The 12,853-nt window shown below is 55.5% G+C and overlaps 2 protein-coding genes across 2 annotated transcripts; both read left to right on the top strand.

Annotated features, from left to right (window-relative positions):
* Positions 1–1,646: 1,646 nt before the first annotated feature.
* On the top strand, positions 1,647–9,096 carry MFIFM68171_08493 (alpha-1,3-glucan synthase; the record flags this gene model as incomplete). The annotated part of the gene is made up of 9 exons (XM_071063913.1): positions 1,647–2,018; positions 2,079–2,138; positions 2,192–2,307; positions 2,365–6,177; positions 6,245–6,613; positions 6,679–7,674; positions 7,733–8,109; positions 8,172–8,332; positions 8,551–9,096. 9 exons carry the CDS (start codon positions 1,647–1,649, stop codon positions 9,094–9,096), a joined length of 6,810 nt encoding a protein of 2,269 aa, XP_070920014.1.
* An 895-nt stretch (positions 9,097–9,991) lies between these two features.
* On the top strand, positions 9,992–12,831 carry MFIFM68171_08494 (uncharacterized protein; the record flags this gene model as incomplete). Its single annotated transcript, XM_071063914.1, has 3 exons — positions 9,992–11,003; positions 11,069–12,266; positions 12,318–12,831. The coding sequence occupies 3 exons, from the start codon at positions 9,992–9,994 to the stop codon at positions 12,829–12,831; spliced, it is 2,724 nt and encodes a 907-aa protein (XP_070920015.1).
* Positions 12,832–12,853: the final 22 nt, after the last annotated feature.

The following is a 12,853-nucleotide window of genomic DNA, read 5'->3' on the forward strand; positions in this document are numbered from 1 at the left end:
CGGGAACGTGGTTCTGCGAGAGGCTGAGGAAGATGAAGCATACCGATATTCGATCCAACGGGCAACAGTTGGCCGTAGCCGAGGGCTATCCGAACCCGCTTGGAAGGGTGCCCTAAGATCCGACATTTTCTCCATGGTCCAGGGAAATACGAAATCACTGTTTTGGACGTCTTCCCAGGTGTGGAGGCCATGTTGCTCCCGGGATGCCCGAAAACTGAGTCGTGCTTGTGACCCTGATTTGCCGAGACAAGATACGGAGGGCTTGCGGTGTTGTGATTATCAGGGGGGGAAATGTGAAGAAAAGGCCAGGAGCCCCTCGTCGGGGAGATTTTGCGGTAGGCCGGTGGAGCATGCATTTTTCCTACCACTCATTCTTCACCACACGCGGGTTCGATCCGTGGGCTGTCACCCATGGAGAGCGAGTGAGGTTGTTGATTTCCCGAGCGCCACAGCACAAGACTGGCCCGGGAAGCGCCACCTGACGCGGATGCAAGAGCAGGGGCGTCGCTGCAACATGGGCCTGGCATGGTGGGGCTGCTGCGAGCAAAAAAAGCGTATGGTGGGGTTCGGGGCAGCAGCAGGAAAGCAAACCAAGGCAACTTCACCACGAGGCGACACACCCCGCAATAACCCATTCGGCATCGATAACGAATCGCTTGAACAGCCGCGCTCGGAATGGTTTTAGCTGTTGCCACACACGCAAACGACTTGGACGTGGAAAGGCCGACCAAACAATGCCGATCCGGGCCCGGCGGTGCGGCACGTGCAAAGATCTCTCGGCTTTGGAAGCCGGCCGATGGTGTGGGTCGATTGTTGTTCGATGGGATGTACATGTACCACAAGTCTGGAGCCCATGCAAGCCGAGTCTCGTATCGAGACGACTGCGGGACGAGGGGGATCCTGGCTTCCTGAGGGAATGATAATGCGTTGTGCTCCTGATGGCGAAGGGAGAGATGGGATGCTCCACAGACGCAGGTTTTGCAACGACATGATTCGAGCCGTGTAGGCCTGGACTGCAGTCTTGGCGCCCACTCTCGCTTCAACTGCTAGGGACGACGACTCTGGACGCACAGGCACGCAGTTGACGGCATGCCTCTGAGAAAGCGGCATCACCCACACGCTGACCACCCAATCCTGCCCCCTCGTTGTGATCTCGGTACAGTACATGCCGTTGCTTCGATGGGAGTGGACTTCGATGAGGATGACATTATTTAAGGGGCATACCGGGAGAGGTGGAAAGGACGGTGGAGAATGGATAGGCGAGCCGCAGAATATCTCGCGTTAGTGGGATCGGTCGACTGGGTTATATCCACGCTCCGAGCGGTGGATAGCAAGGCACGATAGATGGCTGTGCCCCAAAGTCCTTTCAACATCGACGCTGCTTATCCATGCCCCCGTCCCGAGATGGAACTGGGATCTCAAACAAGTGGCCGTCGTGGGGTTGTTTGACAAACAAGGGGTTGCTCTTGAAGCTCCTTTCCCGCCCAGATCAGCACATCATTTTTCCTTTCCAACTTCATGTCGCTCGTTGTCTCTCGCTGGTGCGCCTTGATCTTGGAGTGGTGTCCTCCTTGTTGTTTCTCCCGTTCTCTTGTCTCTCGTTTGCCATCCTGCGTCGCTCCCATGAGAGGTGAGCGACCGTGACGATGACTCGGCTCTCGTTCCATTTTGGTCCACTCCTTATTACCATCCTTGTAGCAACAACAACACTCGTTTCCGGCTTGAGATTTGATGCGAGTGAGGTTGACTACAACCTCAATAGCAACCGGACGGCCAAGAACCCTCTCGACTACTGGGGCCAGCGGCCGGATGGCTTCCAGTACGCCGAGTCTCCAAAGAATTGGAGATTTCCCTTCTACACAATCTTCCTGGACCGCTTTGTAAACGGCGACCCACAAAACGATGATATCAATGGCACAATCTACGAGACCGACATGATGAGCACCCAGCTCCGGTTCGGCGGCGATCTCGAAGGTCTGAGGGATTCGTTGGACTACATTGCTGGCATGGGCATCAAGGTACATCCTCAACATCACCAGTCGACAACCCGAGATTTCACTGTCCTGACGGCAAAATAGGGTCTCTATATCGCGGGGTCTCCGTTCATCAACCTGCCATGGGGAGCCGACTCATACTCGGTGCGTTCAAGTCCCTGCCCTGCCCGTGGGAAGTGCCGAACTGACATATTTAGCCCGTTGATCTCACCCTTCTCGACAAACACTTCGGCACCATCAAACTTTGGCAGGAGGTTATCGATGAGATTCACCGCCGCGGCATGTGGGTGGTGTTGGACAACACCATGGCGACGTAAGGCGGAACCTGCCCCTCGGCTTAGGAGGCAGATGTCTGACTATCATTGTACAGGATGAGCGACTTGATTGGGTTCGAAGGCTATCTCAACGAGAGCACGCCATTCCACGTTGCGGAACACAAGGTACTGTGGAAGACATCGAGGCGCTACCTCGACTTCGACATCGGTAACGAGTACAACGCGACCTGCGACTACCCCCAGTTCTGGAACGAGGATGGTACAACGCTCGAGCCGGAGGGGCTCGTGGGCTGCTATGATAGCGACTTTGATCAATACGGTGATATTGAGGCTTTCGGTGTCTTTCCCGACTGGCAACGTCAGCTCGCAAAGTTTGCCTCGGTACAAGATCGTCTCCGCGACTGGGAACCCTCCGTGGCTGCTCGCATCGAGCACTTCTCGTGCATGGCTATCGCCGTCCTGGATATCGACGGCTTCCGTATCGACAAGGCTGTTCAGGTCACGGTTGACGCACAGGCATCCTTTAGCTCTGCCATGCGGAAATGCGCCGGCCGCTTCAACAAGACCAATTTTGTCGTCTTCGGCGAGATCACTAGCGGCAACACGCTTGGGTCTATTTATCTAGGCCGTGGACGGGAGCCACGCATGGCTAATGCCTTGACCTTGGCCGACGCGATGACTCTGACTACAACCTCGGCTGACTCTGGGTCATTCATCCGCGAGCCTGGCAACAGCGCGCTTGACGCCGGTGCCTTTCACTACTCAATATACCGTTTCATGACGCGCTTCCTCGGCCTGAGCGGCAATCTGGAAGCAGGGCACGATTTACCTCTAGATTGGGCCGAGACCTGGAATCGCATGGTTCTCACCAACGACTTCCACAACGCTTACACAAATGAGTTTGACCCCCGCCACTTGTACGGTGCAACCAACCAGGATGTCTTCCGCTGGCCTGCCATTGAGCAAGGCGTCGAGCGCATGCTCCTTGCCTACTTCATCACGACCCTCCTCTTGCCCGGGGCGCCTTTGGTGTATTACGGAGAGGAGCAGGCTCTCTACGCTCTGGATGGTACGGCGTCAAACTACGTCTACGGTCGTCAGGCCTTTGCCCCTTCCCCAGCGTGGAAGACTCACGGCTGTTTTGGTCTCACGGTCGACCAATACATCGGCTGGCATATTACGAAAGGACGTGAGTGTTGCCACGACGAAACCGTTGCTTGGGATCACCGTGATCCTTCGGCACCGCTGCGTAACATCTTCCGCCACATGTTCGCCCTCCACGACGCGTTGCCGGTGCTAGAGCACGGCTGGCTGCTCGAAACTCTCGCCAAACAAACTACATTTCGTTTGGTCAACGGGAGCTCGCAGGAGACGGAATTTGGCATCTGGAGCGTTGCCCGTGGCATGTTCGCGGGTGTGCAGGATGAGCCGGATACCCCAGTTTGGCTGGTTTACCACAACCGCCCAGACCGCGTGACGTACGAATTCGATTGCGGAAATCAATCAACGGCGTTCATCTCGCCCTTCGATGCCGGTTCCGAGGTCAGAAATCTGCTTGGCGACGACAAGCCGATCCGGCTCGAGTCCTCGACAAGACCTAATGGATTCACCGGGGGCAAGAGCGCTGGCTGTCTTAGCAAAATCACAATGGAGCCGTACGAATTCCGCGCCTACGTCCAACCTGAGCTGTGGGTAAAGCCAGCGCCCATGATCACTAAGTTTGAGCCCGGCCACGATCGACCCATCGACTCAACAAATGCCGGTGGTAGAATCGACATCGGTCTTGAGTTCAACGTTCCAATGGACTGCGGTTCGGTCACAGATGCCCTGTCAGCCGTGGTCATTACAAATAGCGAGACCAACGGCACCGGTGTCGAGTTTGACACGCCTGTTTGTAGCAGGTTCACACCAAGAGAGAAGATACCGTACACGGGAGCGATTCAGTCCGCTTGGAAGCTCACTACCAGCTTGCGGAATGTCCCGGACGGAATCGTGAAGATCACAGTTGCCAACGCCTGGTCGGCGGACAGGGTTTGGACAAACGTGACCGATCATTTCTTGCTCCGCTTTGGCAAGCCTGACAACCCTGTTGTCTTCCCTACTACGGGCAATTACTCGCGCAATCTCCTCGTCTTGGAGGGCGAATCTATGTACGTCAAGCACAGCGCCCCCGGGGCTACACAATGGCGATACAGCACCAATTGGGGATCAACCTGGAGCTCATGGAATCCGTACAAGGGAGAGGGCACCAAGGATCCCATCACCGAGCAGGCTTGGTCCGGGACCCCGCTACAGGAGTGGCCTGGAAAGCATTTGATGGTCCAGTATTTCAGCAAGCCTTTGGGTTCCTCGGCCTTCATTCAGAGTTGCGACAGCAATGATGTCTCTTTTGAATGCGGCTTTCCTCACATAAAAATACATGGCCCGTACAACAAGTGGGGGTATGACGCCGGGCTGCCCGGCTCGATGGATCTTGTCTACCACCATACCTGGACGCTCCACTACATGCATGAATGGCCGGTGAACTTCCAACTCAACATTTGGGGCATCAATCCGGACAATCAGCCAGATGTCGGCTTTATCTTTGGGGATATTGACTCCGATGGTATTGTGGATCGCCTTCCTCCCAGCAGCCTGGCCAAGAACGTTGTCAACATCACAACGCCGCCGCCAATGCCGGCGCTCTCCTACAACGACGCTACGTGGAGATTCGACTACGTTCCCTCCGGGCATGTCGGCGTCCAGATTCTGTTGTTCACTCTCCTCGCCATCCTCCCTGTCTTGCTTGCCGCCTTGGCTGGGCGGATCTACGTTCGTAGCTTCTACCGGGTTAAGATCAACAAGTCCGGATTTACCACCAAAGGATGGCTTCCTCTTGGGTCCGGTAACCTCTCAAAACTTGACTTAAAGTCACCCTTTTCAAAAGGCGTCGAGATGAACGCTATCTCATCCACGCTGCCGCCTAGCAACGCTCCCGCCCCTGTTGGCGGCACTAGTGGCCGGCGGACGGTGCTGATTGCAACCATGGAGTACAACATCGATGATCTCGGCATCAAGATCAAGATTGGAGGCTTGGGTGTTATGGCCCAGCTGATGGGGTCTGCACTCTCGCATGTCAACTTGATCTGGGTTGTACCTGCAGTCGGCGACGTCGAGTATCAGATGGATCGCATGGAAGCAGCGGAACCAATGTTCGTCAACGTCATGGGCCAGCCGTACGAGATTAATGTCTTCTACTACACTTCCAAGAACATCACTTATGTTATCCTCGATGCACCCATCTTCCGCAAGCAGACAAAAGCAGATCCTTACATCGCCCGTATGGATGACATCGAGAGCGCCATCTTGTATGCAGCCTGGAACAGCTGTATTGCCGAAACGATCCGTCGATTCCCGGTCGATATATACCACATTAATGATTACCATGGCGCCGCTGCCCCACTATACCTATTGCCGCAGACCGTACCCTGTTGTCTTTCTCTACACAACGCCGAGTTCCAGGGCATGTGGCCTCTGCGGACGCCGGAGGAGCAGAAGGAGGTCTGCGACGTCTTCAACCTGCCCCCAGATGTCGTCAAGGACTACATACAGTATGGCTCCGTGTTCAACCTGCTCCACGCTGCTGCGAGTTACCTTCGTGTCCACCAGCGTGGCTTTGGAGCCGTCGGCGTATCAAGAAAGTACGGTGGCCGTTCCCTTGCCCGGTACCCCATCTTCTGGAGCTTAAAGAATATTGGCCAGCTCCCGAATCCCGACCCGTCCGATACGGCCGAGTGGGACCCCAGCCAGGGCGTCTCAAAGCAATCCAAAGGCATTGAGGTAGACCAGAGCTTCGAAGAGAAGAGAGCCGATCTTCGGCGCCAGGCGCAAGAGTGGGCCGGCCTGGAAGTTGATCATACAGCAGAATTGTTCGTTTTTGTCGGCCGCTGGAGTCTGCAAAAGGGCGTCGACCTCATAGCCGACATCTTCCCCAAGCATACTGGAGAAGTATCCCAAGACTCAACTCATCTGCGTCGGCCCGGTCATCGACTTGTACGGTCGGTTCGCGGCGCTGAAGCTCGAGAAGCTAATGGAGAGATATCCAAAGAGGGTTTTCAGCAAGCCCGAGTTCACACAACTCCCGCCCTATATCTTTAGCGGAGCGGAATTCGCCCTAATCCCTTCGCGTGACGAACCCTTTGGCTTAGTCGCGGTGGAGTTCGGAAGGAAGGGCGCTCTGGGTGTTGGTGCGCGCGTCGGAGGCCTCGGCCAAATGCCGGGTTTTTGGTACACAGTCGAGTCGATGACCCCGTCGCATCTTCTGCAACAACTCAGGCAAGCGATTATCTCGGCTCTCGAGTGCAAGTGAGTTTACCGACCCTTACGTAACCCCTTGAGCGGTGCTAATCTGATACTACGTACCTGAACAGAGCGGCGAAACGAGCCCTGATGCGAGCTTGGAGTGCAAGGCAGCGCTTCCCCGTTGCACAATGGGTCAAGCAATTGGACGGGCTTTATAATGAGTCAATCCGCATCCACCAGAAAGAAAAGAAGAAGAAGAAGCTTGACTCTCTGAGCCCACGCCTTAGCCCGGATGTGACCCGGCCATCCTCCCGGAGCAGCACGGGAACCGACGTCGAACAGAGTCCCCTCTCAGTCGTCAGCCCCGGACCCGACTTCAACCTTCTATCGCCATCCCCTGCCGCCACGCCAATACCAAGGGCGTTGGCGACGCCCGACCTACCGACTCCATCGACTCCGTGGGCTGGAAGGACAAGATCAAACTCCCCTCGGGCTTCGTTTACGAGTTCTAACGGAGGGAGTATATACGGAAACTCTACGGCACGGGAAAGCACCGTCAGCGTTGACAGCTTTGCCATTCGCGCGCAAAAGGACGGCATGCCCTCACCTGGTCTAGCTTCCGATCTTGGGCTAGGCATCCCCCGTCCCGCGTTCTCACCGAACCATCGTAACAGCAGTCTACTCAGCCTTCCCGACGTCGTCGGCGACAGGCATGACTTGAAATTGCAGCAAGTCGATCAGTTCTTCAATGATTCGCAGGGCGAGTACTCTGCCATATTTGAAGAGATGTTGGATGGCCTGAGCGCCGAGAATTCGGCCGGCGATCTCTGTATCGAGGTATTCTTGAGGAAGAGCGAGAAAGAATGGTTCTCTAGATACCGCGACGCAAAACTCGGCCGGCACAGGGAATCTCGAATGGTTACTCCTGCAAACAGCCGACCAGCGTCGAGAAACGGTCAAGGGAGGAATGAGTCTGTGGTAAGCCGGGGACGTCAACGCCATCGCAGTATGACGCCGAGTAGCCTAGCGCGGTCAGTGTTTGAGACGTCGCCACCCCCCGGCGGCGTCGTAGGCGACGAGTTCTTGCTAGGCGACGCATACCAAGCACCCACGGGCTTGAAGAAGTGAGTCCAGAAAACGGCCATCTACAGTTCGCTTTGTTCTAACGACCGCGCCTCTTAGGTTTCTGTCTATCCGCATCGGTGACTGGCCAGTCTATTCGTTCCTGCTGGCACTCGGCCAGATCATTTCCGTTAGCTCATACCAAATCGTTCTCCTGACCGGCGAGACCAGCCAGACACCAGAGAAACTGTACATGGTTGCCGCAACCTACATAGCGACATCGTTTCTGTGGTGGGGAATGGAACGGAATTTCAAGTCCGTCTACGCTCTTTCGGCGCCGTGGTGCTTTTTCGGGCTGGCCTTCCTCCTGATTGGCATTGCACCGTTCATCCCTGACTGGCGTGTGACCAACCGCATCGAAGCCGCGGCGACCTGCTTCTACGCAGTAGGCGCGAGCAGCGGCGCGCTGTCGTTTGCCTTGAACTTTGGCGATGAAGGTAGGATAACAACTTATATTTCCCTGCATCAGATCGGTGCGGTGCTAACCGGTTCCCGATAGGGGGCGCTCCCACGAAACAATGGATTACGCGTGCATTAGTAGTGTCTGGCTTCGCGCAGGTCTACAGCATCGGTCTCTGGTATTGGGGTTCGATCGTGGCCGACACAGACCCGACCGCCACGGTATTTGTTGGGACGTCCAAGGTTCCACAGGCTATTGTGGTTGGTGTTCCTCTCACTGTGGTATTCTGGGGGATCGGCGTCGTTCTCTACGTTGGACTGCCCGACTTCTACCGCCAATCCCCGGCCACCATTCCCGGCTTTTACATCTCGCTTTACCGTCGAAGGTGGTGCCATGGTTTTTCGTCATGATTATTCTGCAGAATTACTGGCTGTCCGCTCCCTATGGTCGCAGTTGGCAGTTCCTCTTCAATACGTAGCATGTCCCGGGCTGGGGCATCGTCCTGCTGGCGCTGGGGTTCTACGTCGGGCTTTGGGCCATTGTCCTGTACGGGTTTTCGCACTTCTCGGATGAACACACGTGGCTGCTTCCCATCTTTGCTATCGGCCTCTGTGCGCCCCGCTGGGCACAGGAATTCTGGGGCACCAGCGGCATCGGCTGGTATCTCCCCTGGGCGGGCGGTCCCGTCGGCTCGGCCATCCTGTCGCGCTGTCTCTGGCTGTGGCTAGGCCTTCTGGACAACATCCAGGGCGTGGGCCTTGGCATGCTGCTGCTGGCGACCCTCACCAGACAGCACGTGCTGACCGTCTTGATCTGGGCGCAGATTGTGGGCAGCGTCTTCACCATGCTGGCGCGTGCTACAAGCCCCAACGCTCTCTCGCCGCACACGACATTCCCAGATTTCTCTCAGGGTATCATGCCAGGCGCCGCCAGCCCGTTTTTCTGGGTGTGCCTGCTTTTCCAATTAATCATCCCGCTTGGTTTCCTCAAGTGCTTCCGCAAGGAGCAGGTCGCAAAGCCATAGATGGATAATCACGAATGCGTGTGTGGTATGCTGAGGAATGGATCTGGAAAAAAAAAAAAAAAAAAAAAAAAAAAACCCTTTCCAAGGCATGAATTACCTTGCTTTGACGTGGCACTTGTGGTACTAATCCCGTATATAAAAATAGATGATCAATATGTATATGCTAGTTCGTAGCTTCCTGTCTTCTCTTCTGTGCCGTGCTGTCGTCGGAGTCTTCGTGGTACTTCATTTGTCTTCCATCCTTGCCCTATCGTGTTTGCTGTCTTTTTCAACTGTTCTTCACGCATTGACATGACCATTGTCCCTGCACAGTTAGCTACAGCCCGAAAAAGAAAGTAAGGACCTACCTCATGGCGTCCGACGTGGTTCCCGTGCGCTGTTCATGCCAACCACCGTAGAGGGCCATGGAAATGGCCACCGGAGTCTCCGACAACATTCTTCCACCAGGCCTGCTCTCTCCCCGTTAACCGCAACATCCTTCGTGCTTTCCCAGAAACCCAGCGTGGTGACGCGGCTTCATTTGCTGCTCCTGCCCGACCGGTCTCTTGTTAACCGTGACGCCCTTCTTGCTTTCCCAACAACTGAGAGCAGTGACATCGCTCCATTGTGCCGGTGCTTTTGTCAGTTTGGTCGCTAGCTTCAATCACCCCTAAAACCTAACCATCTCTCACACGCAAGCAGAATTTTCCCAAGTGCTTGACTTCATCAACGCCAGATGCATCGCTAGTATTCGAGACACTTCAGCATTTTTTTTTTTTCAATCTCGGCGATTCAGTGCGCCCGCCATCCGAGTGTTCCAATCCCGCTCTCCAACCAGTATCGCAACAAAATACCAGCCCTCGTCCGGCGCCAAGCTAGCAGGACATTCAGCTGTGATTAGGACTTCGCCGTCACCATGGACCTCCCGACGCTTTCTCACAGCGACTACACTGCAGCCTGGCTCTGCATGAGTCCGTTGGAGAGATTCTGGGCAGCCAAGATGCTGGATCAGACGCATGCCGTCCTGCCCAAACCGCCGAACGACACTAACACATACACTCTCGGCTCCATCGGGAAACTCAATGTCGTCATCTACTGCCTGCCAGCCGGCTTGGAAGGCGGTCATGTAGCGGCCGCTTTGACGGCGTCAATGTTGTCGACGTTCCCCTCTATCAGGTTTTGCTTGATTGTCGGCGTTGCCGGTGGCGTGCCTAAGCGTGTTCAACTCGGCGACGTGGTGGTCGGCAATAGAGTCCGGACGTACAACCTTGGCATGTCCAGTCAGAATGGGTTGTGCCAAACAAGCTATACTCCGAACAATCCGTCGACTCTGCTGCTAACCGCGCTGACGAATCTGCTCGGGGCTCATGATCGCAAACCGCAAACCAAACTTCATGGACCCAGTCTACCAAGCCCAGCCGTGGCTGATATGCTGACGCGCCAGGGGAGTGAAGTTCCGGAAGACATCGTATTCGCCGTTGACACGCCGCACATTGAGCATGGCCCGCAGGATAGCATCGAGCATTCCCAGTGTCCCCATTGCGACAGGGCTGGTGCCGTCCTCCGGGAACATAGGTCCCCTCCAGCTATCCGTTGCGGCACCATCGCGAGCGGTGATGTCCGGTGTAGAGACGGCCAATTTCGTAACTCTATAACCCAACACCCAGGGGACGATACTTTGTGCTTCGACTCCGGAACCTACAGGGTCATGGATCAACTCCCCTCTCTGGCCATCCGGGGCATTTGTTCCTATGTAGATGCTCACAGCCCAGACGCACACCAAACTTGGGAAAGATATGCTGCTGCCATGGCAGCTGACCTTGCGAAGCAAGTATTGTACCAAGCACAGCCGAGGACCCAGGCGGAGTCAGCCCGGGCAGGTGTAAATGGCAACACCAACCTACTAGGAAATACACCCCAGGTACTCGGTAAGTTTTTGATCAGTCCTCCCCATGTCGGAAATCCCTCTAACCTGTGACACCCACCGTTGAAGAGGTCACACACCCTGGAGACGATAAAACACAGGAACGCGAGTTCGAAACCCCCAGTACGAACGCTGCGGGCCGCGGTAACTTGGAGCCTTGGAAAGGGAAGGCCAAAGCTACCCACACAGTCGCCGATGCCCATACAAGCGAGCGGCATGGAGATGTGGAGGGTAATGCTACTGAGATGCACTTGGACGCACACACCGCGGTCGGTAGGGTGGAGAGTACGAATCGTAAGCATGTGAACCCGTTTGAGCGGCTCCGCGCGGTTCTTGATCTCTCGTTCGCTCAATCGTCCTCCTCAAACACAACTGACGTAGTCACCGGCAAGACGGTTAAACGAAGAGGACTGGTTATGGAGAAAGAGCTGGAAGGAAACTTTTCGTTCCGTTTGCTATTGGACAGCGAGGTACGCCACGCGGATTCGTGGATCGACATCGGCGATCACTTACACTCTCCGCAAGATTCGGACTATCACCGTTACCTTACCCGCCACGTACAGGATGGGTCGGGCCGGTGGTTCTTGAACTCGCCGAAGGTCCAGACATGGATGGAGACCGCGGGACGAGTGCTCATCTGCCCCGGCGTCCCAGGCGCGGGAAAGTCCGTGATGGCATCCCTCGTGGTCAATAGCCTTGCAGCTCGCGCGGAAACTAACCCAAAAATAACCATTGCATGCATACACGATGTCCATCGTTATCTTTCTCAAGGAACGGCGGATGTCTCTTTCACGGCACAACTTGTAGGCCAGCTATTCGCCGCTCTCATTGTGCGGTTCGCAGGCGACGCGGCACTGATTGCATGTCAAGGCCCATTCTACATCAAGAAGAGATATATCGCGGATTGTGTCGGATTTGCCTGCAGCCTCTTGATCCCCGGTAGGATCTTCTTGATCTTGGATGGACTGGAACTCCATAATCGCATCAACATGCTAGAGGAAGACCGTGAGGCGGATGCCACTGCAGATGTTGCGTCATGGATTGCCCGGCTCCAACGGATCTTTAAAGCGAACGTCTTAGTAACCCCGAGGGAGCTTCCCGGCAAATTGGTCTTCGAGTCCAACATAGTAATGGAGATTCGAGCTGCCAAGGAGGATGTCGAACTGTTTCTGGACAGAGAAATGAATGCTCTGCTGCCTATTATGTGCCAGAAGGCGAAAGCCAGGAACGGGATCAAGCGCGTCATCTGGGAGTCGTGTGGAGGCGTGTAAGTTGGCGATTCTGAAGTTGGGAACTGGCGGCTGCTGACGGAATGCAGATTCCTCATTGTCAAACTGGCCTGGCGGTTGATCTCGGCGTGGGACAGCCCAAAGGAGGTCCGAACGGCTTTGGCGGAGGTGAAGAAAAACTACGTGGTTGCCAGGGATGAGGCAAACTTGTTGACCCTGTACCGGGTTTACAGTCGTATTATCCGCAAACTTTCCGGCTCAGCCCATGGGCCTACCTTGGACTTTTTACGCTTTACCCTCCGTTTGCTCAGCGCCGTCGATGGGAAGCTTCAAGCTCCCATCCCGTTCTTCCGGCCCGCGAAGCTAGTACGATGGCGCTTCGCGCTGAGTGGAAGCGACCTGGAAGATATTCCCGTTCTAGATGACCTTATACACCTTTCTCGCGGGCTTGTCGAAGTTGAGCACACCGGAGAGGTTAATTTCGACCCTCAGATTGGACTGGTGCATCACACGTTGGGGGATCTGTTGGTGAAGGCGAAGTATAACTCTGACGCAACGTCCGAGATAACTTGGTCAAAGGATCTGGCGCTGCTCGAGAGATGATGACCGGGACGCGGAAATATGC

This window comes from Madurella fahalii (genome assembly GCF_045866475.1).
Source record: "Madurella fahalii IFM 68171 DNA, scaffold_4, whole genome shotgun sequence".
Taxonomy (NCBI): Eukaryota; Fungi; Ascomycota; class Sordariomycetes; order Sordariales; genus Madurella; species Madurella fahalii.